We start from the raw sequence: 25,043 nt of genomic DNA on the forward strand, positions 1-25,043 counted from the left end.
TGATGGACTATATATAAAGAAATTGGAAACAACCTTAGATACCACCCTGATGAAGGCAAGATAGCTGAAAACATTTGGTGAATGAAGCATGGGATTTTGAAAAGGAGGTGTGCAATGTGTTTAATTTTGATAAACAAATAATGTTTGCACCACAGTTGCTTTCACAAAACTTTGCTTTCTCACGCACTTCTTATCCCGCAAATGAGTACTCACCATAAACATTTTAAGCATCCATTGGGTCTTAAAAGGAACAGTCCAACATTTTACTTTGTTCATGTTTTTGCTCTCTTATAGACAGACGAGCAGGTCTGTGAGTGTCCAGTACAAAATTAAGTCTGGAACATGTTTAGTCTAGTTTAAAACAAGTACTGGAGGGAGAATAAAACTGCTAGCCTGGCTCTGTCAAAAGTTGAAAAAAACAGTTCAAAATCTGTTCTTAAATCTTATTTACTTTGTGAATCTTTGGTGGTTTTTGGAACAGGTATTGAGTTATTTTTTTGATCAACAACCACTGGGCGCAGTGATTGCACGTAACATCTCAACAGTCCTCTTAGTGAGGTTGCCAGGTTTGAGCTCTGCCCTTACTTGGAAGTAAGTCTAGCTAACCAGTGAACTTAGATGTCTGTCTGAAGTTTGACTATTTGTCTTGCCTTGTGCAACCAGCTGCTGGTGAAGATGGACAAGATCTAATGCAGTGGCATCTCAGGTATTCATGTTGTGAATGGCTGCACATTGATAGGGGTGTGTGTATGTAATGTTGCAGTCATGACATGTCTGTATTTGTGCTGATTTAAATTTCGTAATAAGCTTAACCCAGTTTTTATTTTTTAGAAGGAGCCTGAGCACATTGATGTCTGAATGAGAAGGTCTAAGGACCAAAACCTCCCAGAAATGAGGTGAAGGAGACAAAACAAAGACCTTCACATAGTTTGGGGTGGGTCTGAGCAATGGCAATCACTCAGGTCAATCAGTCAATGTGTCCTTCACAAACATGTTCAATCCTGTCAGCATGGGAATGGTAATGAAATCAGCCCCCTAGTAGGAAAAATGATTGAATGGATTGTGTGTGTGTGTGTGTGTGTGTGTGTGTGTGTGTTTACACATGCAGGACTTTGGTATTAACACTATCACTATCTGCTGAGCTCCTGACAGCAGAGAACATTAGACTACATTGTTGATGGTGCTAGGGCTTTCACAATCATGACATTTTATTTGACGATTAATTACAAATAATTGCGATTAACGGTTTAATTGTCTTCTTTCTGTTAATTTTATGCCACATAGCTGTGCTGTTGTGTTTGGCTTTGCAACTAGGCCTAAATCCATGTTGTTAATTTCAGTGGCTGCTCATCGAAAAGATGTGGTCGTTGCAAAGAAGTGTCAATTAATCTTCAAATAGTGAAACAATGTTTCACCTCTTGCTCTGCTGCAGATATTTATTTTAAATAGCTTGTTCCAAAACTGTTGTAAGCCTGCTTAACGTAAAAGTGATTCATGTTACTTAGTGTAGAAGGAAGCTTGATTTTATTTTCAAAACTTAATATGCAACAGGAAAAGACAAAGCCATGTTTCCATCCAAGCATTTTTATGCAAATTATCTAATTAGGAAAGCTGGATGGAAGCGGCAAAATTCGACAAAATGTCCACAGTATCATTAAAAAGGCACTGTCTGTAAATGACCTGCAAAAAAACTTTACCCAGAGCTGTCAAATGCACTGCTGCACCCGTAGTGGAGATTTGCTATAAATGGAGACCTGTTATTGGCACCTCTGTCATCATCTTGCTTCCGAAAGCAAGAAATACGGTTTCATATGAGCTAAAACAAAATAACCTGCCCAATAGCAGTAAGGTCTAGACAGCCAAGGTCTTTTATTCCATGTTTTTTTTTTCCTGAAATTGGAACCTTTTGCTCAGGTAGACAGTTTATTTGTCTCAACCCAGCCGATGGAAACGCACCTGTAGGATCCAAACTAGGCACAGAGTGTAAACCTTAAGTCGACACGTTTCTTATATCCACCCAGCTCACACCGACTCCTCTTGTAGATTAAAGCAAAATAGTTTATTAATCCACTTTTCCTCTTACAAAATAATACAAAAATATATTTTGACAGAAAAGGCAGCCGTTTATCTCTGTATATTCCAAAAGTCCACAACACGTTCGGAAAACTGTGCATCTCCACTCTGCACCTGCAGCTACTCATTGCCATAAAGTGTTGTTAAGTGTCACTAGTCAGTCCTGAAGGGACATGCGTGTATTTCTTTATTTTGCATTGCAGGTAACAAACAAATAAAATATAATTGTAATTATTCAGAGTAGACCTGGATTAAACATAATATATTAAGAATAGAAGCAAATATGACACACTTTCTTGCCATTCATAATACTTGTAGTCACTCTTGAATAGTGTTACATCACTGCATTTCTCTCTTCTTCTTACCCCTCCCTCTTCTTTAAGCTACACTTGTTTCCCAAGACAGCCTGGCCTGTAAACAAACCCGTCCTCCTCCTCCTCCTCCTCCTCCTCCTCCCCACTGTCAGCTGGACTAAAGCTGCCACTCCGTTCATTTCACAGCAATTTGTTTGCACTTTATCCGTATCACTTTGCCATTCCCTCCCTAGAATCATGGCAGCCGCTGGGAAATAATGGAGTCTTTGTATGGTTGCATGATTCCAAAAGCATGTGGAACTTTTACATGGTCCTCTGGCTCCATCTTGTGGTCCAAAAGCAGAGGTGGTGAGTGCAGCAGATCCCTAAGTGGATAAGTACTTAAGGCAACACAAAACATTTAGTTAAGGTCAGGGATAGGTCAGTGTTTAAAAAAGTCAATGCTGGCTTGAAGCAAAATACTTAAGAGTCAATGTCATGTGCATTGTACGTCTAAAAATCCTCCTCTCAAAACATGAAAAGGGTACATAATATACTGAGATTAGTTATGAATGTAATTTATATGACACAGGGTTGAATAAGTGAATACAGTCTAATAATACAGCCCTGAATTGAGTTTTTCTTACACAAGCAACGCAGTAAGGTTTTCTCAGTCCGTCAAAAATTAAATATATTGACAGTAAATCAAGCTCAATTTTGCAAATACACTGATATATTGTAAAGCGGGGCTCTCTAACTTTCAGCATGGGGGCGAGCCAATTTACATTTAGAATTTATTGTTACATTCGTTCTGCTATGGATGCCTATAGGGGACTATATTAAAATTATAAACATGAAAATGTAATTCCACAATAGCATAATTTTCCACATATGTATGTTATTTGAGTAAAAATGAAAATGTAATAATCAAATTTAGTAGTAGTAGTAGTAATAATAATAATAATAATAATAATAATAATAATAATAATAATGGGGGCAGTAGGTGGCCCGCAATCATAGATCCAGACTCTACAGCTCTGGAGACAGAAATACCTGCTGAAAACGACAGGAGGAGAGAGACGAGAAAGCACAAAACTACTGGAGAGAGAAGATGTCAAGCTAGTAACTTTATTCAATTATTATTAAATATTATATGTATTATATATAATATTAAAGTGAAAATGGAAAAGCTGTTTGACATTTAATTTTCAAAGTTGTACCCCACTGTACAGTGGACAATATTAAAAATTTAATATTAAAATGCAATATAAACAATGTAGCCTAATTTTCCATTTGTGCAAGCATTATTTAAGTCAAAATTAAAATGCAATTTTCTAACAGTTTGAAAATGAAACAAGACTTAACCTGCTGTACAGTGGAAAATATTCAAATGCAATAAGCGAAACAGCGCCCCTAGTCTGTTGCATTTACATGTTACCACGCTCTTTTGGTGTCAAAATGAAAATGCAATCTGTCAGTCCTCTCATCAAGACGGGTCTTCAGTTAGGATGTCACTTCCTCGTTCAGTGACAAGTTCTACCTCCCGACCTGGGCGCCTCTATTGCATTGATGTATTATAAGATCTGGATACCGGACCCAAAGATGGGGCCTATTCAGTCCAATAGGAATTGGTCGCCTGGCCCATATGCCAAAAAAGTTTGTAGCTTCCGGGTTTACTTTACCAGGGTATGCTGCCCAATGAATATGTGCAGTAGTGTTTCTCCCGCTGGCTCAGCCTATAGACTTTATGACGTCACATATTTTTAAATCGCTTTTCTCGGCTCAAGGAAAGTTTTACAAATATAGAGTCAATATTTACCTTGTTTGCAGTTCGAGGTGTCCTGTCAAAAGTTTTACTGACGTCTCTTAGGGCCACAGGGGAGTTTTTCGCTGCAATACTGCGAGCGGCTACTGAGCAAAATTGGAAGCAAGGCAAAGTGGCGGCGCCATATCCAGGTCTTATCATACAGCCATGCTCTATCATTTTCCCAACCTGCTTTAGATGAAACCATGCCCACTTCCGTATGACGAAAGCCTCGACAGCATATGACAGATTCATTTACTGTTCATCAGACCTCAAATGAGACAAGAATTTGGTTGGAAAAACTATAGAAACTGCCGGAGTGGAGTGTTTCTGGGGCCAGGCATCACTGATTAACTGTCCAAAAACACAACTTTACAACTTTATTCACTGATTTTGGTGAAACTGCATCATAATTTATGGAGAATGAATATATATATATATATATATATATATATATATATATATATATATATATATATATATATATATATATATATATATAAAATTCTTAATTAAATGTCAAACAGCTTTTCCATTTTCATTTAATATGGTCATAGAATGCCTATATGAGTATGTGAAAATGCTAATTGGATTATTGCATTTTAACTTTAATTTTTACTGAAATAAAACATACATATATGAAAAATTATAATAATTCATTTTGATTTTTTCTTCTTCATTGTATATTCTAGCAACACTGTAAAATGAGACCATAAACATTATTTCACATTTAACATTACCTGCAGAACTTTTCAACATAACACACATTTGCACACATCTGACACCTGACACCAAATGTATTAGCCATCGCACATTAGTTGTATATGACTGTAATTTAGATGAGATAGGGTTTAATTATTACAACAACTACTTAATCCATCCACACCTTCTTCTCTGTTGTTGTAATGGGAAATTTGACATGTCTGTTGAGTAAAAATTTTAACTCTAATCAACTTTTTGAAAACACCACACACTGTCAAAAAGACACCAGGTACAGCTCCTTGTAATGATCGTCTTGTTAGCTCCTTATCAAATTTTTTTTTTTGTACACAACAGCCAGTTGGGAAGAATACAGTGTGAACATATATTAAAAAAGTTTTTAGAAATATCATGTTTGATTGATTCAGACCCTTAAGCTTTGACTATAATGCGAGTATGTTTTGCAAACCTTAAAAATGAGTCTCATGAACCACAGGTTTTGGTAGCAGGTACACTGAATAGGTATTATAGTTCATGGAAAACCAGTTCCAAAACCCCCTGAAAAATTCAATTCAAACTTCAATTCAACTTTCCTCTTTTTGTAGCATCCTCCATGTATCCAACTTGTGGTGGCTTTGTAATTACAACTTGAAAACTTGAGGGCTATGGTACCTGTTTATTGCTGCAAGAACATGTGTTTCTTTGAGTTGGATAAATAAAACTGATACTTTGAAGCCAGCTGACCAGAGCTTTTATGTGTAATACGTTTCCGTTTACTAATGGGAGAATATACTTGACTGGACTTGAGATTTTCATTCACTTGATAAAACAAATCATTTTCAAGTAGTTAGTTTGAGAGGCAGCATCACAAGAAAATGATGAGCTATTTTTCGGTCATTGCCAGCATTGAGGGAAGCCTGTGTATTATTTCCGGTAACATGTTACACTCTGCTTCTGCTTTTCTTTGCGCTGTCTTCCTTTAAATGCTCAGACTTCTTCCTCTCTGCTGCACAGAACAGTTTCACATAGGAAGACAATGCAACTTACAACACACTCAAATCTAGACATATAGAATGTTATAGACCTGTTTATTTTCTGAAACAGATGGTAGGTTCAGACAGCTGACGTACTGGACGTGGGATTGAACTGCCAAATGATGATTGGGCGAAGTGTAAAGGTATGTTAGTGGAAGTAGATTGGATTGCGCTTCATAACTCTAGTTTCTGCAGATATTCTGGAACAAGCAAAGTTCAAAGGTTGTTATAACATATTTTTAATTAGACAATGAGCTGCAGCTGAAATCTCTCCTCAGTGTTGAGTAGTGCTACCAGATTGATGTCTTTTGCATTACCAATCTAGCTAGCTAGCAACGCTGGTGAGCTACTCTACTATAACTTCAGGCTGTAATAAATCTGACTGACAGAAATTCATTGTCAACATCTTAGAAAACTTTAATAGTGCAGCCAATTGATGGAGTTGCATTTTTGGAGAAAACAACAGTTTACTTTTGCCTTGCTATGGGCAACCATGACCTACCATGTCAAACACTGTCTGCAACTTATTCTTAAATTTTATTGTCTTCTGTTAAATTCAGCATAAAAGTAATGCATTAAGTTTCACTTATTTTAAGAAATGTCTATCTCCACCAACACTGCCATACCTTTATGTCCCTCTCCATGTTCTTCCTTTGCATTCTTTGTCAGTTTGTTCCAGTGTGTTACCTCTAGTGTTGAAACAATTAGTTAACTATCCTATTAATTATCAAGCAAAAATTCCAAACATTTGCTGGTTCCAGCTTCACAATTGTGAGGATTTGCTGCTTTTCTCAGTTTCATATCATACCATGAAGTTTTGCACTGTTTGAAAATGTCTTATGTGGCTAAAAATGTACTTTTTATCTACACTAGCTGTGTGGCTCTAGGGAAGGCATGTTGGTTGGTCAATTGGTCCAGATTGAAATGTCTCAACTACTATTGGATGGCTTTCCATGAAATTTGGTACAGACATTCATGTTCCCCTTAGGATGAATTGCAATCCTCTGATCTGATCCTCTGACTTTTCATGTAACACCATCAAGGGGTCATAATTTCACTTTGTCCAATACTTTGGTTTATGACCAAATACCTGCTAAACTAATGACATGTCCTTCAGCCTTAGCTGTACCTTGTGTTTAGTGCTAATTAGGAAATGGTAGTATTTTAATACTCTAAATTAAGATGGTGAACATTATACCTGCTAAACATCCACATGTTTACATTGTCATTGTGAGCATGTTAGCATGATGATATTAGCATGGCTGTAGAAAATTCGCCTCACGTTATTCCCGCTATAGTGTTTTTGTGGTCCCTGTTTATTCATCCTAAACAGCCAATATACTGACAGTACAGACATTAGCTGTAGCTTACTAGCAACATACAACCTTCTGTTGGAATTTGCAAAACACCTGCAGTTTTGTTACTAATTTTGAAATGTTATAGATTCAAATAATAATTCTTAAATTCATTCTTTTGGTTGTTTACTGAAGCATACCTAAAAGTAGCATCAGCTCCATATCTAAACAAAAACCAGTATCCCACAACTGTGTCAGAATAGCCCCTGAAATACTCTGAATGCACCATAACAACAACTTCCAAGTCTTATATTGTGTGTATGTATGTATGTACTGTATGTATTGCTGATCTGCAAGATAAGCAATTGTACCCAGTATGTTCTCAGTTACATTAACCCTTAGCCGTGTTTGTTTACACATAGATTACACACAGAAATACACACACAGAAACACATGTGTGGACACACAGAAGCAGCTGAGGTGGAGGTGGTGGGGGGAGTTAATGCCAGAATTGTCCAGGCCGGAGAGCAGAGGCTCCTATTTTTACCGCCACTCAACCACCTCATATCACAACAGCTGTCCCCATATCTCTTGTCTGTCCACTGTCAGGAATAGCTGGCCTATCAGAGCGCTCCCCCTCTCCTCAGCTCTGCTGTTTCACTCTCCATTCTGTGTGTCTCTAGGCACTTGGATCTCCTTGACTTGGCCAGTTTTTGATTTGATCAATGACTTGTGGATATATTTGGATATAGGTGTTGTGGAATTACTTCACTAACAGGTAGAACAATTTGTGAAAACTTTTTACGAGAAGTGGGATCTTTAGTGGAAAATCTGACAAGAGTGGGGCCTTGAGTCTCCACTGCCAGTGGCACTATTTTTAGACTAGAGTTAGCTGAGCTTGAAAATAATTTTACAATAGCAGCTTTTGTGCCTTTATGACAGTTTCCCTTTTCCTACTCTGATGTTAATCAGTAAGAGTGGTAGAATTTAAAAGTAGAAGTGTGTGGAACATCAGTTTAGCTGGTTTGAAGAGGTGGTCTACGTGTAGGTTTTGTGGATGCATGCTTAGTGGGACCTCATGTGCTGGTGTATGAACTGGTGGGAAATGTAGTTGGGACTGAGATTTAGTGCACTGTCATGTTGTGCCACTGGTTTTCAGTTCATATTTCATATATATGTGTCAGGTACTCTAAGTTTTTCATTGTATGTATGTTAATTTGACTTTGAAATGTAACATTTTAGGGTTTCTTCTCTTTAAGATTGATCACATTTAGACTTACTGTATACACTTTTAGAGCTAGGTGACCGTATTATTGTCTATGGACTTCAGGCTGAATTTGTATCATGATTATTCTATCTTATCACCATTCTACAAATTTCTGTTGAAATGTGTGATTCTGACGTGAAGATTTTGTTTTAAAATAATGAAAAGTTTGGTCTCATGTAATACAGTGGAACACAGAGCTTTGTTTTGAACATTAGTTTGATTATTTTATGTTATTTTGCATGCTTCTGCCATGTGTTGAGATATATCAATAGGTGAAAATATACCTAGGACTACCTGGGAGGCTAATTCACCTCCACATCTACATTTTGTGCATTCATATGGAATAAAGTTTGACTCAAATTTAATGACCAAATTCCAAGATTTTTTTCTATATACAGTTCAAACATAATTCTTAATTCCTCCTGAATATACTGCCAAAATGCTATCATTAAAAATTTCCACTTCAATATCCATAGATCTGGAACAAACCAAGGAATCAGTTTAATAAATATGCAATATACTCAAATGTCTAACATGCTAATTCACACTGTACTTAAAATATCATGTAATCTCTATGTTGGTGAAATATTTATTCATTCAGATAATTTTGTTGGAGTTGTTGATTTGCAGGTTACTGACATGACAGATTTGCAGGCAGCCCCAGATTAGAGGTCTTCCATTTGGTTCCTAGTATCTGACCTGGGACCCAAGTCAGACTAGGTCCAAATTAGGGTCCTGTTGTATTGCTGCAGATCTCAGGTCTGTGTGTCAATATGTCTAATCCCTGAGTGGATCCATGTGGTGTGTCATCATCATCACAGAAGATGTGTTTTTTGAGGCAAACAGAGAATGTGAACTATGAAAAAATTACATGCGGCTGCTTGGAGGAGCATCATCCTGCCGCCAGTGTTGCTGCTCTCTCTCTATTTGGCTCTGTTCAGGTTGACCACATTTTAGATCAGGTCTAATGATCCTTGGGTGTATTTGGACTGGGTCTGACTGTCCTCGGGTCCCTTTCAGATTGGGCCTCCTTTTTTGAAAATTAATTTATGCTTGTTGGTTTGGTTGGTTGGTTTTTCCATGAGTCTGCTTTAGATCAGACCTCTACCCCAGCTATTACCAGTCCACTACATACAAGGTTTTAGCCACTCGACTGTTAGACATTAGTACAGCAAGAAGCATACAACATAAATGGTAATTCTGAAAATGTTTCATTATGAAATGCGATTACATTCGATGTGTTCCTGGGAGGTAGTAAGATAGTTTGATAGATGGTGTCAAATTGTTACTTATTTCGTCAAGTCTTGCTTATTTGTACAGCTTAGTATTAAAAACAAAATGTTTGATGTATGACTTCAGCATCCCCCTAAGCTAGTTTTATGTGCCTTTTTGGCCTTTCTCTGAGGGGAGTAATCCGGCCCACAGCCCCGACAGTACCACTGTCAAATCCTTTCAGTGTCCTAATTCAGTGACCACTGATAAAACCCAATAACCCCAAGCCATACCTGGCCACTCCCATACCCAGTAAAAGTTGTTCTGCTACTCTTATCAAGCCTACTATGTGACTACTATCCCAAAAATGCCATTGACCATTTTAGATTGTGGTACATTTATTTTACTACTAATATTGAGGTAAAAACTAAGGTAGGAAGGGACTGATTACATCACAAATTAAATCAATTACACATTAAATCAAACCTTACCTACTCACGTGAAATCAATTGTGATAGTTTACACAAATTATATCTTTTGAACATGAAACACTTGTCCCCTTTATGTTTAAAGGTAGGTTTAAGTTTGTAGTTTGCTTCTAGATTGAGAAGGGAGGCTGTAGTCAACTTGAATTTGTGTTGGTCACAGTGCAGCTCAAAAAGGAGTGGGTAATATGGATAAAATCCTCGGTAAATGCAACTTTATATCATCTTATATCATATTGATATATGTGGTGATTATAGTACAATTTCTGGAAAATCAATTGCAAACTGTTTATGGGATACAGTATGTAATAACTAGCTCAGTCTGGTCAACAGTGCCAACAGCTGGAGAGACAGAGAGCAGCTTGGAGAAGTGGCATCTGAGGCAGGAAGGGTTAGCATCCCACACTGCAGCTCCTGTGAAGGAGCAACCCTTGAGAAGATCCATTAAGCCAAGATGGGATGCTTGAGGGAGGAACAAGTAGTGCATTGCACAGGAGCAAAACCTGGTGAGACGCAGGAGCAGCCAGGCCTGGAGTGACCCCACAAGTGCCACAGCCTCCACTGGAACCTCCAAGTGCCACAGGCTCCACCCCCAAGCACAAAGTCAGAACACGGTCGGGTCAAGTGGCCTGCAGCCAGCAAGTAGAGAGAGTGGTTCCACTTCGATGAGGATGTGGAGGGGGATCCTTGAAGCCACAGCCAAAGGTGATGTTGACCACCGGCTTCAGCTCACTTCATAAATCATCATCAACATTGCAGCTGAAAGGTTTGGCACTAAGGAGCAACATGTGGCAAGAAACTCAAGTGGTCCAAATCGACGAGAGACAAGGATCAGTAAACTCAGACAAGACCTAAAATCACTGAGGCGTCAGTACAAGGTGGTGAGGGAGGAAGAAAGGGCTACATTAGCACAACTACGGTACATCCTCAAGAAGAACCTTATTACTCTCCACAGAGCAGAATAGCACAAGAGAACAGCCAGAGAGAGGGCCAGGAAGTGTGCAGCCTTCATTTAAAACCCCTTCGGTTTTACCAAGCAGCTGCTAGCAGGGTTCCTGCAGATCCTTAAAAAGTCTTAAAAGTCATTCATCTAAAAATAAGGCCTTAATTGGTATTAAAATGTTTTAAATCTGTCTTTCAAAAGTATTAAAACTGCTAAGGAATAGGTAGGATTTAATTAATCATTTGTTTCTGACGTTGCATAGCGTATGTCATGCAAGATAGCCAATAAAAACAAATGGAATGGTCACAGTTGTCATATTGACTTTTAAGGTGTGTTGACTGATTCACGGCATCAACTCCTGCATTGAGTAACATGCAAGAAAACATTCCACCTTAAAAGTTGCCGGTGTAGCTGCCGGTAGCCTTTGAGCGGTAGTCTATAGCTAGCTAACATTCATTGTTCACTCTTCTGACAGTTTATTTGTGATGCATTTGCAAAGAAACATTACAAAGCCAGCCTGTTAAACTTGGCCAGCTTGTGCTGCATCCACAATGCCTGCAGGAAATGAAAGCTTGCTTACCGGTAGCTCCGTTTTCATAGCCTAGCCTATTAGATGAGCTTGACCTCTGCATGCACTGCAGCTTTTCCTCAGATTGGATGTTTCGAGTGCGGCTTCATTGAAGTGAGGACTGGGAGAAAGTGGAGGGCCCAGGAGGCAGTGGACCAGGCAGAATCACAACTGTGGCACAGTGTTCTGGTTGAATCAGTGGCGGTTGGACATGCAGGGCTCGGCAGTATTCCAACTTGCTACGACAAAGCCAGAGGCAAAGATAGGCATCACTTGGTCCAACAGGCGAGCAGGTTTGAAGGAAGCTCGCTCCAGCAGGATGGTGGGGAAGCAACAGCAGGGTGCATGGACCAGATGGGAGCAAGCTTTGGAAAGAAAGATCTCTTGGTCTGAGCTCTGGAAGGCAGAACCGCTCAGCATCAAGTTTTTGATCCAGTCGGTGGACGGTGTTCTTCCCATCCCAAACAACCTGTATTGCTGGGGGTTGGCTGAGACTCCAGCATGCTCCCTGTGTCAGAGAAGAGGATCACTCGAACACATCCTCAGCTGTTCCCCTAAGGCTCTGGGAGAGCGGACATTACCGCTGGTGTTATGACCAGGTCCTAAAGGCAGTAGACGACTGCATCTGCACGGGGATCAGCCAAGCCAAACAGCAGCGCCCAGCATGACAGGCCGTTGCATTTATTAAGGCGGAGGAGAAACCACATGCTCAGGCAAGGGTGTCGGGCAGGCTCCTTGTGACTGCACAGGATTGGCAGCTGAAAGTCAACCTGGGGAAGCAGCTCGAGTTCCCAGAAACCATCACAGTGACCGCACTAAGGCCTAAGACATGGTCTGATGTCTGAAACATCAAGACAAGTCCTGTTGGAGCTGACTGTTCCCTTAGAAGACCAAATGGAGGAGGCCTATGAGAGGAAGACCAAGTATGAGGACCTGGTTGGTGAGTGCCAGAAGCAGGGATGGCAGGCGCCGTGCAACCATATTGAGGTGGGGTGCCAGTAAGAAAGCCATCAAAAACACCACAGAGGCTGCAGAGAAGGCATCCAGATGGCTATGGATCAAAGGGGGGATCCGTGGATTACACACGCCACTTGGACACAAGCTAGGGCCTGATCAACCCTGGCTGGGCTGCCAGGGCGAGGGTGTATGATTGTTGAAAGAAGTGAAATGCCCGATGACCCCACGTTACATACCTGATGATGTGTCCAAGTGCATCATAAGATGTATGTAATAAATAGTATTTTTAATAATTAATAACAATTAATAGCTAATCCAGTTTTTTAAAATACCAGACAAGATCAATGTACTTCATCACATTGATCTATAAATAATATAGAAATTAGGCCTGCACCGTATGAATCTACGATGTGCGATAACTTGTCAACTACTACTACTCTACTATGTCAACCTGGTTGTCTTTAAATACAGAACAGGAATAGAATTGACTATTTTAAATTTAGCTAAATGTTGTTTCTAGAGCAGCAACAGTAAAGTTTACTACAGCAAAGTCACTATATAAACTTAATAATATCTCACTGGAAACAAATAAAAAATGTCAGTTAAATTAAATCATATTCCTGACATTAAAATACAGAGCGAAGTTTAGAAAGAATGAAGAAAGCAGACATCAGTCAGTATCAGTCCTTCCTCCTGTCGTCTGTCCTCCTACCGCTGGTAGAGGGAGGAATGGGGCTGGTTTGTCTCAGCCCGCAGCTAAGTTTACAAGAATTTGCCAATTTTACGGTATGTGGCAAACTAAGATAAACAATTTGACTACATACATATTTCGTTTTAGCTTGTTTGTAACAATTCACTATTAGCCGAGCTAGCTCGCTGTGCTTGTGTAAAGCATATGAGAGACTACAGACAGAGCTGATTAAAATATTGCAAAATATACATTTTACAAGGGGCACAAAGCGAGCCCCCTGTTAAAAGCTAACGGCAAAAGCGGTAACGTTAATGATTCTGAATGTGTCAGAGCAACCAGTAAGGAGACTGAACATTTCGTTAATTTATGTCAACACAGTATAACAGTACACAAGTCTCCTTGTTCAAAACATGGGAATAAATCACTTCCAACTTCACAAAAACAAATACTTGCAGAGTTATCAACATGATGATGATGTATAACGTTACTTACAAATGAACTCGTTCCTCTCGTCGTCTCCAGAGTCAGTCCTGGTCGGAGCCGCTGTAAATCTTGGTACTGTATTCCCAGTCGTCAAACTGGCCTCCCTCGGTCCGGAGGCTGTTTTCGGTCCCAGTCTGGCCGAGTTCACTGGGAGGCTGCTGAGCCCGGTTTCGTTTCCCACTTGCCCAGTTCTGGTGCTCATTCCGGCCCCGGAATGGTAATCTAAGCATCCATAATCCGTGAGCAGGTGCTGGCGTCTGTTTGGTTAGAGCTAATGCTCCTGCTCTTCTGTTGGTCAGAACAGTTAGATCCTACCTCACTCATTGGGTAGCCTGATGCTGAAACAAAAGGTGCATGGCTGAGTAGAAGTTTGATGCAAATTTACCATAATGTATTTGAAGATCAAGAGAAATGAATGAAAAGTAACTGTTTGATGTGTCTGGACAGACAGAAAGGGGATGATGTTGTTCTGGAGCCCTGGCCACAAGTATACATCACCCTCTGAGCGCATTTGGCATTTTGTTCTTGCTTTTAAAAAAATACCACGGTCAAGATTAGCTCACTAGTATGCTTGTATTTTTGTTTATCATTAAAAGGGGTTTCTAAGAGTGCTGTGCACTTTTACAAGGCTTTGCAATTTCTGTTTTAATTTTTATAAACCTGTTCTAATTTTCTATTCATCCTCTATTTCTCCTAGACCCTATTCATCGCTTTGCCATCAACATGTGACTCTGCCTAAATTGAAAATGTTATGATCTCTGTAGTCTGAAGATCCTCATTCCTGTTCATCTCTCTTTGTGTATTCTCACCATTCTTCCTGTCCTAGTGCCCCTCCTCCTCCTGCTCTCATCTCATCCATCAAAGCCCATGACAGCAGATCAGCCAACATGGCATTCTCATCTCGCTTTTCCTTCTGGGAGCAAAAGGGAAGTCTCACTTGGACATTTCTTAAAGCACTTTTACAGAGCATGGCATTACAGTGTTTTACACTGTGTATTAACATGTGTGTCGTTACATACATGTGACCTTTGCATGTATCACACTAAGCATATGTTATAGTAGTTAAACCATTTGCTGTGACCACCTATGCCACTGGCTGAACACTTAACCATAGCACTTCCAATGCAAGTGCATCAGTTTTTAGTTCTTGAAAAAGTAAGAGTGTTTGTATCTAAAGAAAGAGATGTTGCAGTGCAAAATGTTTTATGCAAAAGATGGCTCTCAGAAATTGAGCATGTTTTGAGCTTTGCACGGTGTGTGAAGAGCTTCATGTAGTGCCAAGGTTTTCATCTAGTTTTCTTTTTTATATCAACACAATTAGATCAAAGAAGAGAACAAGCCAGGCAGCAAAAGTGTAAGTAAATTATTAGATTTTTCTCTTGGATAAATCAGACTTGGCTAATTATTGGGTCTCATGCAAGAACATTTTCATATTCATATCCTAAACACTTTTTGCTGTGAGGGTTGCTTGTACTAGTGATTCAAGTCAGATTCAGAAAATACCTCTTTATATACACAAACCTGTCATAAATACACATTTCAACCCGATGAATGCCACCTGTGCATGAGTAGGTGCATGTTCATGAGATTTGATCATTAGCTTAACGGAGTCCCCAAAATGCTATAAAAGGCTACCTTTCCACTTAATTTGTGAGCAAGTTTCATTCACAAAAATGTTACCCAAGAGATACTATAAATGAAGAACTTCACCCTGCAGACCTTGAAGTCCTGCTGTTGGAAATCAGCTGATAAAAACAGAACAAATTTAGCAGTGTCAGTAGTGGTATTAGGCGACCTGACATATGTGTCAGTACAACAAGTTCTCTTAAATCACTCATACATGTCACCTAAGAGCAAATCTGTTCATACGAGTGTTTCTTGCATGAGGGTTCTTTAAAGAGTCAGTGAGGAATGTAGTAAGCAGTTCTGCAGTCAGACATTTTTTTTTTTGTTCTGGATTAAAAGTTGTCTACCACATTTGGAATTGTGGAATTGATGTTCTGTGATCATCATACCTATAAAGGTACCAAATCTAGTCAAATGGATATGTGATGTAAATTGAACAAGTGTGGAATTTTCAAGCAATTGTCGCCTCATTTTATGGCTAAAGTTGAAAGACACTAAATATTTTGTTATTGCATTAAGGTCTGTCTGTTGGGGTTAGGGTTAGTCTTAACTCTTATCTCTTTATAGTCTTTAATAATTGTGGACACAATGATTCCATACACATTCAGCTCAACTAACATACAAATACTTCGATTTTTGTTAGCATAAAGACATGATGCAGGGATTTTCCTTCATTATTCACATCCTTATACCTCCTCTCTTTCCTCTCTATGAGTAGTCAGACAGTGATGGACTGCCCAACCGGACAAAGTCAGTGCCAGCTGTAGACCCTGACAGGAGGTTATTCCGGGCAAAAAGTCCTCCATCAGTTTCCCCTACGGAGTCAGTAACCCGGGTCAGGAGTCCCTCCCCACCTAAAGTCAGGACACCTCTTGAAATGCCAGAGCGCTTCAAAAGCTCTGATCCACGGTCAAAGATGGCCGAGCAATTTAGGAGTCCTGAACCGCCAAAAGCTGCTCTGGGCGCAGAGCCAGTAATGAACAGTGGGCGAGAGCAAAATGGCATAATGGGCATGGTTAATGGTACAGCCATCGGTAATATCAAACTTCCAGGCATGAGTACCAACCAGATGGATACTACAGATGACAAGGGTCTGACACGTAAGAATGTAGTAAAGGTGGTTTGTTGTGTTGGCAGGAAGGTCCTGCCCACAGAAGAGGACGAGGCCACTGTGCCAACACAACCATCAGACAAAGCTTCAGAAGCAGCCAAGCCTGCTGCTGAATTAGTTAAAGTAATTCCAGCATCAGCTTCAGTGTCAAAGGCCCCTGTGATGCCAGGGTTCACTTTTAAACATGACGTCATCAAAACAGAAGACAAAGATGATGTTTCGCGAGGCTTGATCAACCCCATGGTCAGAGGCAGGACAAGGGAGCCCCGACCACGAATACACAAGGATGAACGACCAGAAAAAATAGAGTTAGAGAAGAAAAATGAGAAGAAAGAGGAAAAAGTGGAGCTGGAGGAGATAAAAAAGGAGAAGAAAGAGAATATAACCATCCTAAAGCCACAGGAGTTCAATCACAAACCTTCTTCTAAATCGACTCATTCCAGACCTTCAGCTCTCCCAACGGTTGTTGGCTTTATCCCAGCTCCCAAGCCTTCACCCTTGTCTCCACCTCCTGACTTCATACCTGCACCCAAACCAACTGCTGCAACAAAACCCACTCCTACGAATCCTCCATCTACCAACCCAGTGGCCCGAAAATCTTCCTGCCTTTCTCCTCCGTGTTTCATCCCAGCTCCTAAACCCTCTCCACTTGCAATTTCTGTGAGCCCTGATCCTCCCCGTCCCAATCCTGGTCCACTGTCTCCCCCTCCTGGAGTCATTTCCATTCAACAACCTGCCGTCAGTCAACAAGAGGTACAGTGTCCACACTTCGCATGTCTGGTCAACATTTGGGACATTGGTGTGGAAAGTGCATGGCCATTTGAAATGCATGTTTTGAAATAAAAGAGCACTGTGGTGTTTGCTTACAGGCACCACATATGTGTGTAACCTCAGTGTGGCATGTTTCTAAAGTCACTTGATAGCCATTGTAAGCAAGCTATGAAACATAAAAAGGAACATAAAAGATTTTTTACTGTTCTTCAGAATAACTTGGGAAACGTTAACCTAGAATACGTTTTCCTTTGAGCCACTGGTGGTTGGATGGTCAGTTGGTTGGTTTGTTGTCCATCTGTTCAACCGTCCAACACTTTGATCTAGAACAAGAAAAGGTTTCAACATCCATGAGTGTTGTGTGTTGAATGCACTGTGAACTAAAGCCTGGCGAGCTAAAGGTCAGTAATGAATCAAATAAAGCAAATATATAGGCTTTAGTCAGATTCAGGTCTTACATTTTGGAGTACCACTTGGGCTTACCTGAGTTGGGCCATGGGTCAAGATGCAGGTTTGGGTCTCAGTTTTGGGCACATACAAAACGAAACTAGAGTAAGCTATGACTACCAGATTGACATGAAATATGGTATAGATATAGGTTTTCTTTTTTCCCCCATACTATGTTTGTGAACAAATGTGAACAAACATTCATAAAACCCTTCCCTCCCATCCCCAATAACGCAACAGTCTCAGTAAAAAGTGAAACTTAACAAACATAACATTAAATATATAATAAATAAATAATTATAGACAAAGGAGAATAGAAAATAAAATAACAAAAGGTAACACAATAAGTGTAAGTTATGTCATCGTAGAAAAGGTTTCAGTCGTAGTCATCTGGACACTGTTTTCAGAATCAAGACGTTTCGGCTCCCATCCGGAAGTCATTCTCAATTGTGAAAAATTTGGACGGGAACTGGAAATTTAAACTACTCTGAGTTACATAAGCCCTGCCCTCAGGAAGGAATCTGCCTGAGTATCTGTAAATAGCTAGTTTCACCTGAAACTGACCTAATAGTTTCAAGATGGCCCAGTAATCAGTAATCAGGCCTATTGTTCTCTGGCTGCATCTACTTCATCACTGCTAAGTGCCTGATTAGCATGTGATAGGCGTGACCAAGGTGATAATACACTCTGATAGACTTTGGGCAGATTAAATCTCAGACCACCATTTCTGTTCAAAGAGGGTTCTCTTTCTTCACAAAAATGGCTTCCTTGACGCCCGTTCAAACCAACTCTTCTCTCTACTAAGAATCTTCACCTCGCTGTCTTCAAATGTGTGGTTTGTAGCTTTTAAATGCAAATGCACGGCGCTCTGTAATCCTGAGTTAGCGTGTCGTTTGTGCTGATAAAGTCTTCTGTGAAGTGGCTGTTTGGTTTTTCGCCTATGTACCGTTCTTTGCAGTTTTCCTCACTGCACTGAATGGAGTAGACAACATTGCTCTGTTTCTGTGTGGGTAACCTGTCCTTAGGGTGAACGAGTTTCTGTCTTAAAGTGTTGCCTGGTTTAAAGAAGACAGGAACATCGTGCTGTCTAAAGATCCTTTGTAGTTTTTCAGACAGTCCAGACACATAAGGAATGGAGACACCGTTCCTTCTTGGTTCAGTTACACTTTTGTCCTGTTTTTGGCTCTTTTAACTTTGTTGATAGCCCAAGTAGGATAACCACAGGCTGAGAGTGCATTCTGGACATGCCTTTCCTCTTTCTTCTTACCCTCTGAGCCTGTGGGCACTTCTTTGGCTCTGTGCTGTAATGTCCGGATTACACCCAGCTTGTGCTGTAGTGGATGGTGTGAGTCAAAGAGCAGGTATTGATCCGTATGTGTTGGTTTCCTGTACACTTCTATCTGGAGCTTTCCGTCCTCTCCTCTGAGAGTAGAACAATCAAGAAAGGCCAAGCGGTTCTCTTTTGCATCCTCACGCGTGAACTTGATGTTGGGGTCCACCGTATTAATATGCTCTGAGAACGCTTCCAAGTCTTGTTTCTTGATTTTCACAAAGGTGTCATCCACGTAACGGTACCAATGACTTGGTGGTGTGCCCGGAACGAGGATAATGCCTTCTTCTCAAACTGTTCCATGTACAGGTTGGCCACAATGGGAGAGACCGGAGAGCCCATAGCACAACCGTGAATCTGTCTGTAGAAGTGTCCCCGAATTGGAAGTAGGTTGTGTTGAGACAGATGTCTAATAGTTTACATATGTGTTCAGGTGTAAGCTTGGTCCTTTGCTGCAAGGTGGAGTCCTCCTGCAGTCTTCTCATCACCGCTGACACTGCTTCTGAGGTTGGGATGCAAGTGAACAAGGACACTACATCATAAGAAACCATAACGTCATCTGGGTCCAACTGGAGATGTTTCACTTTGTCCACAAATTTCTGTGTGTTTTCCACATGATGTACTGTGTTCCCCACCAACGGAGCCAAGATTGTAGTCAAATGTTTGGCTATGTTGTATGTGATGGAATCTGTGCTGCACACGATGGGTCTGAGTGGAACATTCTCTTTGTGAATTTTGGGAAGGCCATAGATGCATGGAATGGCTTCCCCAGGGTATAGTCTGTAGTACAGAGGCCTGTCTATCACCTCCTCCTTCTCAAGCTTCTGTAGACAGTCTATAACCTTCTTCTTGTAGCCATTGGTTGGATCTCTTTTAAGTTTTTGATATGTGGTTGTGTCTTCAAGAAGATTGTTGACCTTGGTTTCATAATCGGCTGTGTTCAGAATCACAGTGCAGCGACCCTTGTCTGCTGGTAGAATGTTTATGCTGTGATCCTTCTGCAGTGCTGAGAGTGCCCTCCTCTCTTCGGATGTAATGTTGGAAGGAGGTGGTTTGGCACTCTTTAATGTTGCAGTGACACGTAGCCTCAGGTCTGCAGCCTCTGCTTCAGTCATCTTGTTCTTCCTAATGGCTGTTTCGGTGGCTGTGATGTAGTCCACTGTAGGGATGTGGTTGGATGTAACTGAAGCCAGAGAACAATAGGCCTGATTACTGATTACTGGGCCATCTTGAAACTATTAGGTCAGTTTCAGGTGAAACTAGCTATTTACAGATACTCAGGCAGATTCCTTCCTGAGGGCAGGGCTTATGTAACTCAGAGTAGTTTAAATTTCCAGTTCCCGTCCAAATTTTTCACAATTGAGAATGACTTCCGGATGGGAGCCGAAACGTCTTGATTCTGAAAACAGTGTCCAGATGACTACGACTGAAACCTTTTCTACGATAGAACACTCCTGGACGAATGAGGGACTACACCGTCTTATTCTGTAAGTTATGTCAGCATTTTGATTTGTGACGAATAAAGGAATAAGTACAGTGGAAGTTCTAATGTATTATTCTCTGTCTCTATCCAAGCTGGAACCTTTTGTAGTGAGAAAATAATACATGGCAGCAATAATAAAGTTTCATGTTAGGCAGCCTAGAGAGAGAAGAGAGACACAGTCTAGGACACGTATTGTTCCATATAAAGCAGGTGAAACTTCTCTTAAGTGTGGAGAAAAAGAAGGCTGAATCTCCCTAAACATTATCTTCTTTCACCAGAGGATCATAATTGATTGATGCTTTCAATGTCAGGGGTTATTTTAATTCTTAAATAAGTAAATAATTTTGGGGCATTAGCAAACTGTGTATGGATCAGAGAACGTTCTCTCTCTTCTCTATTTAATAATAAAGAGGCACTTTTACAGTTATTGGTTTTATAACCACTGAACTGTCCAAATATCCTCAGAAGATTACACAGTGCCTTAATTGAGGTTCTCAGATTTGTCAAAAACAAAACAATATCGTCCACAAAAAGAGACAATGTTCTGTCTTACCTGTTGTTATGCTTGTGATTTCAGACAACTGACGGATTGCCATGGCTTCGATGGCAAACAGAAATAATAAAGGGGACACAGGACAGGCCTAGAAGATGTTTTCGTAGTGATTTTGGTAGCTTCCTGACCTTTTGTGTAGTGCCACGATCAGGTACAAATTTCCTCTTGACCAACAATTCCATGACAAGGTATCGTACTGTAGAGTAATGGCCGGAATACCATGAACTTTGCTGATAACATTTTTGCGCCCAAGGGGATAAACCCTTTAGATGTTAATCACTCCATGGCTTTTATTGTATTACTACCCTTAGTACAAACTAAGATAAAACTGTATACTATATGTTGTGTCTTACATGTTCTGCCAGTTGGGCTTTAGACTTTTGGTCTTGTTATTTTTGTCTTATGTTTCTGTACACTGAACAAGTCCTCTATTGCCCCTCTATTGGGCACCTCAACAGTAGTTGCTGAGGGAGTAGGAAGTACTTGTTTACTTCCTGACCACAATGTCCCATTCTGGTGACCTTTCAGTCACAAACCCTTAAAGTTGTAATAAATAAGAATTTAAACTACTTTCCATATGTCTAATTTATACTCCAAATAAATAGTGGGCAGCATATCACATATCAGGTCATAACTGCTGCTAAGTGCTATTAGCTAGTTAGCTCAGTTAGCCGTGCAACTAACTTAGCGGTCCTATTAGCTGACTGAGCACCAGAACGGGAGTCAGGTGAGAGGGCAACCAAACCGGGATCAGCAGCCTCCCAGTGAACATGGCCAGACTGACGGAGGCCAGTTTGATGACAGGGAATGGATCCAATGGATTTCTGTTCAGGATGACCCTGGCTGTGTCCATGTCAAATATCGTGTGATTTGACTGTACAGTTTTCGAGAAATTTAAGTCAGCTCAAATTACATTATAACATAATCATCATTCCCTCATTTGATAATACATTTTAAAAAATCCTTAATAGGTGACCGGAAATTTTCAATGGATTCCTGTTCAGGATGACAATGACTGTGTCCATGTTAAATATTGTGTTATTTTACTGTACATCGTAGAAAAGGTTTCAGTCGTAGTCATCTGGACACTGTTTTCAGAATCAAGACGTTTCGGCTCCCATCCGGAAGTCATTCTCAATTGTGAAAAAATTGGACGGGAACTGGAAATTTAAGCTACTCTGAGTTAGCTTAGAGTAGCTTAAATTAGCTGCTAGCTACTAGCTTGGAGTAGCTTAAATTTCCAGTTCCCGTCCAATTTTTTCACAATTGAGAATGACTTCCGGATGGGAGCCGAAACGTCTTGATTCTGAAAACAGTGTCCAGATGACTACGACTGAAACCTTTTCTACGATAGAACACTCCTGGACGAATGAGGGACTACACAGTCTTATTTTACTGTACAGTTTTTGAGAATATGCTGTTCTACCCAAACCCTGGCAGCCACATCTATATTTCAAACACGTTCTTTCTATTGCAGACCTAAGTGCAGTATTGTATCTGTCCATTTTGTATGCTCTCGATAGGGAGAATGACAAGTAAAAAATTGGCTTAGACTACCCCATCTGTTTGATGTTCTACTGCAGAGGTAGGTTGTTGTTTTTTGTGACAGACAGCCCAAATGTTTGTAACAAGGAAAAATCTAAAGCAGTAACACAACAGAAGAAGACATTTTTACTTAAGTAATTTCAGACAAAGTCGTACTCAAAATCCTATCTGTTATATAGCAATATCTCCCTCTGTGTCACAGTGTTGCAGGGTGAACCCGAGCACAGGACAAAGACATGGGACATTGGAATGACTTAACAGGTTTATTGGAAAGTTACTTGAGAGGGAGATGAGTTGAGGAGATTTGATGGCTATTATGACACAGGGTAAATGGGCAATGGTGAAGAGAGGCTAGCAGGCAGTCAGGAAAACAGGCATGCACACAGGCAAGAGGTCTGGCTAGTCTTCAGCATTGGCTGCCAACTGGAGTTCTAGGCTTGCTGGGGTTAAGGTAGCAGAAACCCTGTTATCACTGTTACCTCTGTTAGCACTAGCATTGTTAGAGTGGCTAACACTGCTAGTGACCGCCATTTCGGCTCTGACAACTCCTTGTTCCAGACACAAAATGGCGACAATTACAATACAGCCTCCAAGCCTTTTTCCAGGCTTAATAGCCCACAGCCTGCTGTGGTGTGTGCTTATTCACTTAGTGGGAACCCCCTTAGCTCCACCAGTGAGTGGTTCATGTCTCACTGGCTGGCCGTTTGCCACCATTCCTTGCTTTGCAGTGTCCAAGCGGTGTGCACGCAAGCTAGAGGAAACTACAGACATGTTGGCTCAGCCACCTCCATGTCTGCGTGTGATGTCAGAAGGGGTAGCTGAGTACAGGCTATCCTGACATGCCTGACGGCCCCCAAGGAAGGTGACGACTGAAACACCACAGCAGCAGAGTGGTTTTCCTCATGAAACACCCAGCAGATTAGTGTTTTTCCCTTGTCGAGTGTGCACAGCAGTTCTAAGTGACACAGAGGGATTTTTCCATGCCATCCTCCATGATCAGTTTGTTGGAAGACCGAGTTAAGGGATGCAGTTGTTGCTCGCTTTAGCTGCCTCCTAGCCCTTTCTACTGAGGCCCACCGTGCGCTCCCTCCCGAAGCAGAATGGTCGGGTCGGGTGGGCCTGTTGTAGCTCTCCAAGCAAGCCTCTCCAGCCTCTTATATGGCTCCGCACGTACTCATAGAACTGCAGTTAAATCCAGGTAACTACTGTTATAACACTGGCTGGCGACCATTGTTGCATGTCCTTCCTCATCTCGCTATAGACTTGGTTTCTGTCAGCTGTCTATTGTCCACTTTGAAATAAAGCCACAAAATGCCCAAACAGAAACTTGGATCCATCAAACGATAATAAATAAAAACATTAAAACAACACCTTACCCAGTCACCTATGAATCATTATTTTTTTGACAGTTCAAATATAAGGGAATTATGAATGTTATAATGTAATTTGAGTTGATTTTCCCTTTAAATTTCTGAAACTGTACTGTTAAATCGCACATTATTTGAGATGTACAGAGCAAGGTTTTTCCTGATCAGGAATCGATTGGAAATTTCCTGTCACCTATTAAGGCTTTTTTTTTAAATTGAATATCTAATATGAGGGCATTATGAATGTGTTATAATTTCAGCTGAATTTCACTTTTGTTGTTTTCTCCACAACTGTACAGTAAAACTATATGAAAATTTATATGGTCATAGCCAGGGTCATCCTGAACAGGAATCAATTGAAAATTTCATGTCACCTATGAAGGAAAGGTTTCTTAAGACAGGTCAAAGACCAATATTTGATGATATTCTGATGAGTTCTCTCTTAAATAAATGAATAATACAGTACAATATCTTCGAATTTAATTATAACTGGATTTACTATAATGTGAGATATGTCTTTTTAACTTGTTATATCAAATTTCATAAATAATTGCTGAAAAACTCTTTCTTTTTTCTTTCTTTTTTCTCTTTTCTAACTTCTTTCTTTTTTTTTGCTGCCCCTAGCACCCGTATTTGTAACACCATGAATAGATGCGCATGAAAAATCAAGCGGCGGCTGGCTTGACCTGGTTTTTGCAAGCAACTGCTCACTTGACCGCAGTGAGCTATTCTATCGACACCCAAACCCCCCCGCCCCCCCCAACTCTCCAGGAACTTTATAGACGGAAGATGTGGTTACAAAAAAACTGTTTTTTCCTGGACTCTCACTGAATTTGTGCAGCTAAGACCTCACTGGGTCTTAGTTTACTCCAAAACACATGCTGCCTCTGACCAGTTAAGTTACTGCTTCTAGATTCTCAGAGCTTAACATTTACTGTGTTATATTTTGGGATGGAGTGATGTAAAAAAAATATTTTGCCGGAAACAAATTACCTTTTTTAATGGT

At 40.4% G+C, this 25,043-nt stretch overlaps 1 protein-coding gene across 12 annotated transcripts in view; it reads left to right on the plus strand.

The window, feature by feature from the left end:
- Positions 1–25,043, plus strand: part of myo18ab (myosin XVIIIAb) — a 245,579-nt gene that overhangs the window by 43,255 nt on the left and 177,281 nt on the right. For 4 of the 12 annotated variants that reach the window (XM_044202302.1, XM_044202301.1, XM_044202305.1 and 1 more), the window contains exons 1-4: positions 7,832–7,976; positions 14,631–14,730; positions 15,126–15,158; positions 16,149–17,294. The exons of 2 other annotated variants lie outside the window; for them this stretch is intronic. In XM_044202302.1, the coding sequence (XP_044058237.1) occupies positions 14,692–14,730; positions 15,126–15,158; positions 16,149–17,294 (1,218 nt within the window). In that variant the 5' untranslated portion in view covers positions 7,832–7,976; positions 14,631–14,691. Of the gene's footprint in view, positions 1–5,893; positions 6,047–7,831; positions 7,977–14,630; positions 14,731–15,125; positions 15,159–16,148; positions 17,295–25,043 lie in introns of those variants that run through there. 6 more of the 12 variants (XM_044202312.1, XM_044202306.1, XM_044202310.1 and 3 more) reach the window with 4 other exon arrangements.

This window comes from Siniperca chuatsi, linkage group LG7 (assembly GCF_020085105.1).
Source record: "Siniperca chuatsi isolate FFG_IHB_CAS linkage group LG7, ASM2008510v1, whole genome shotgun sequence".
Taxonomy (NCBI): Eukaryota; Metazoa; Chordata; class Actinopteri; order Centrarchiformes; family Sinipercidae; genus Siniperca; species Siniperca chuatsi.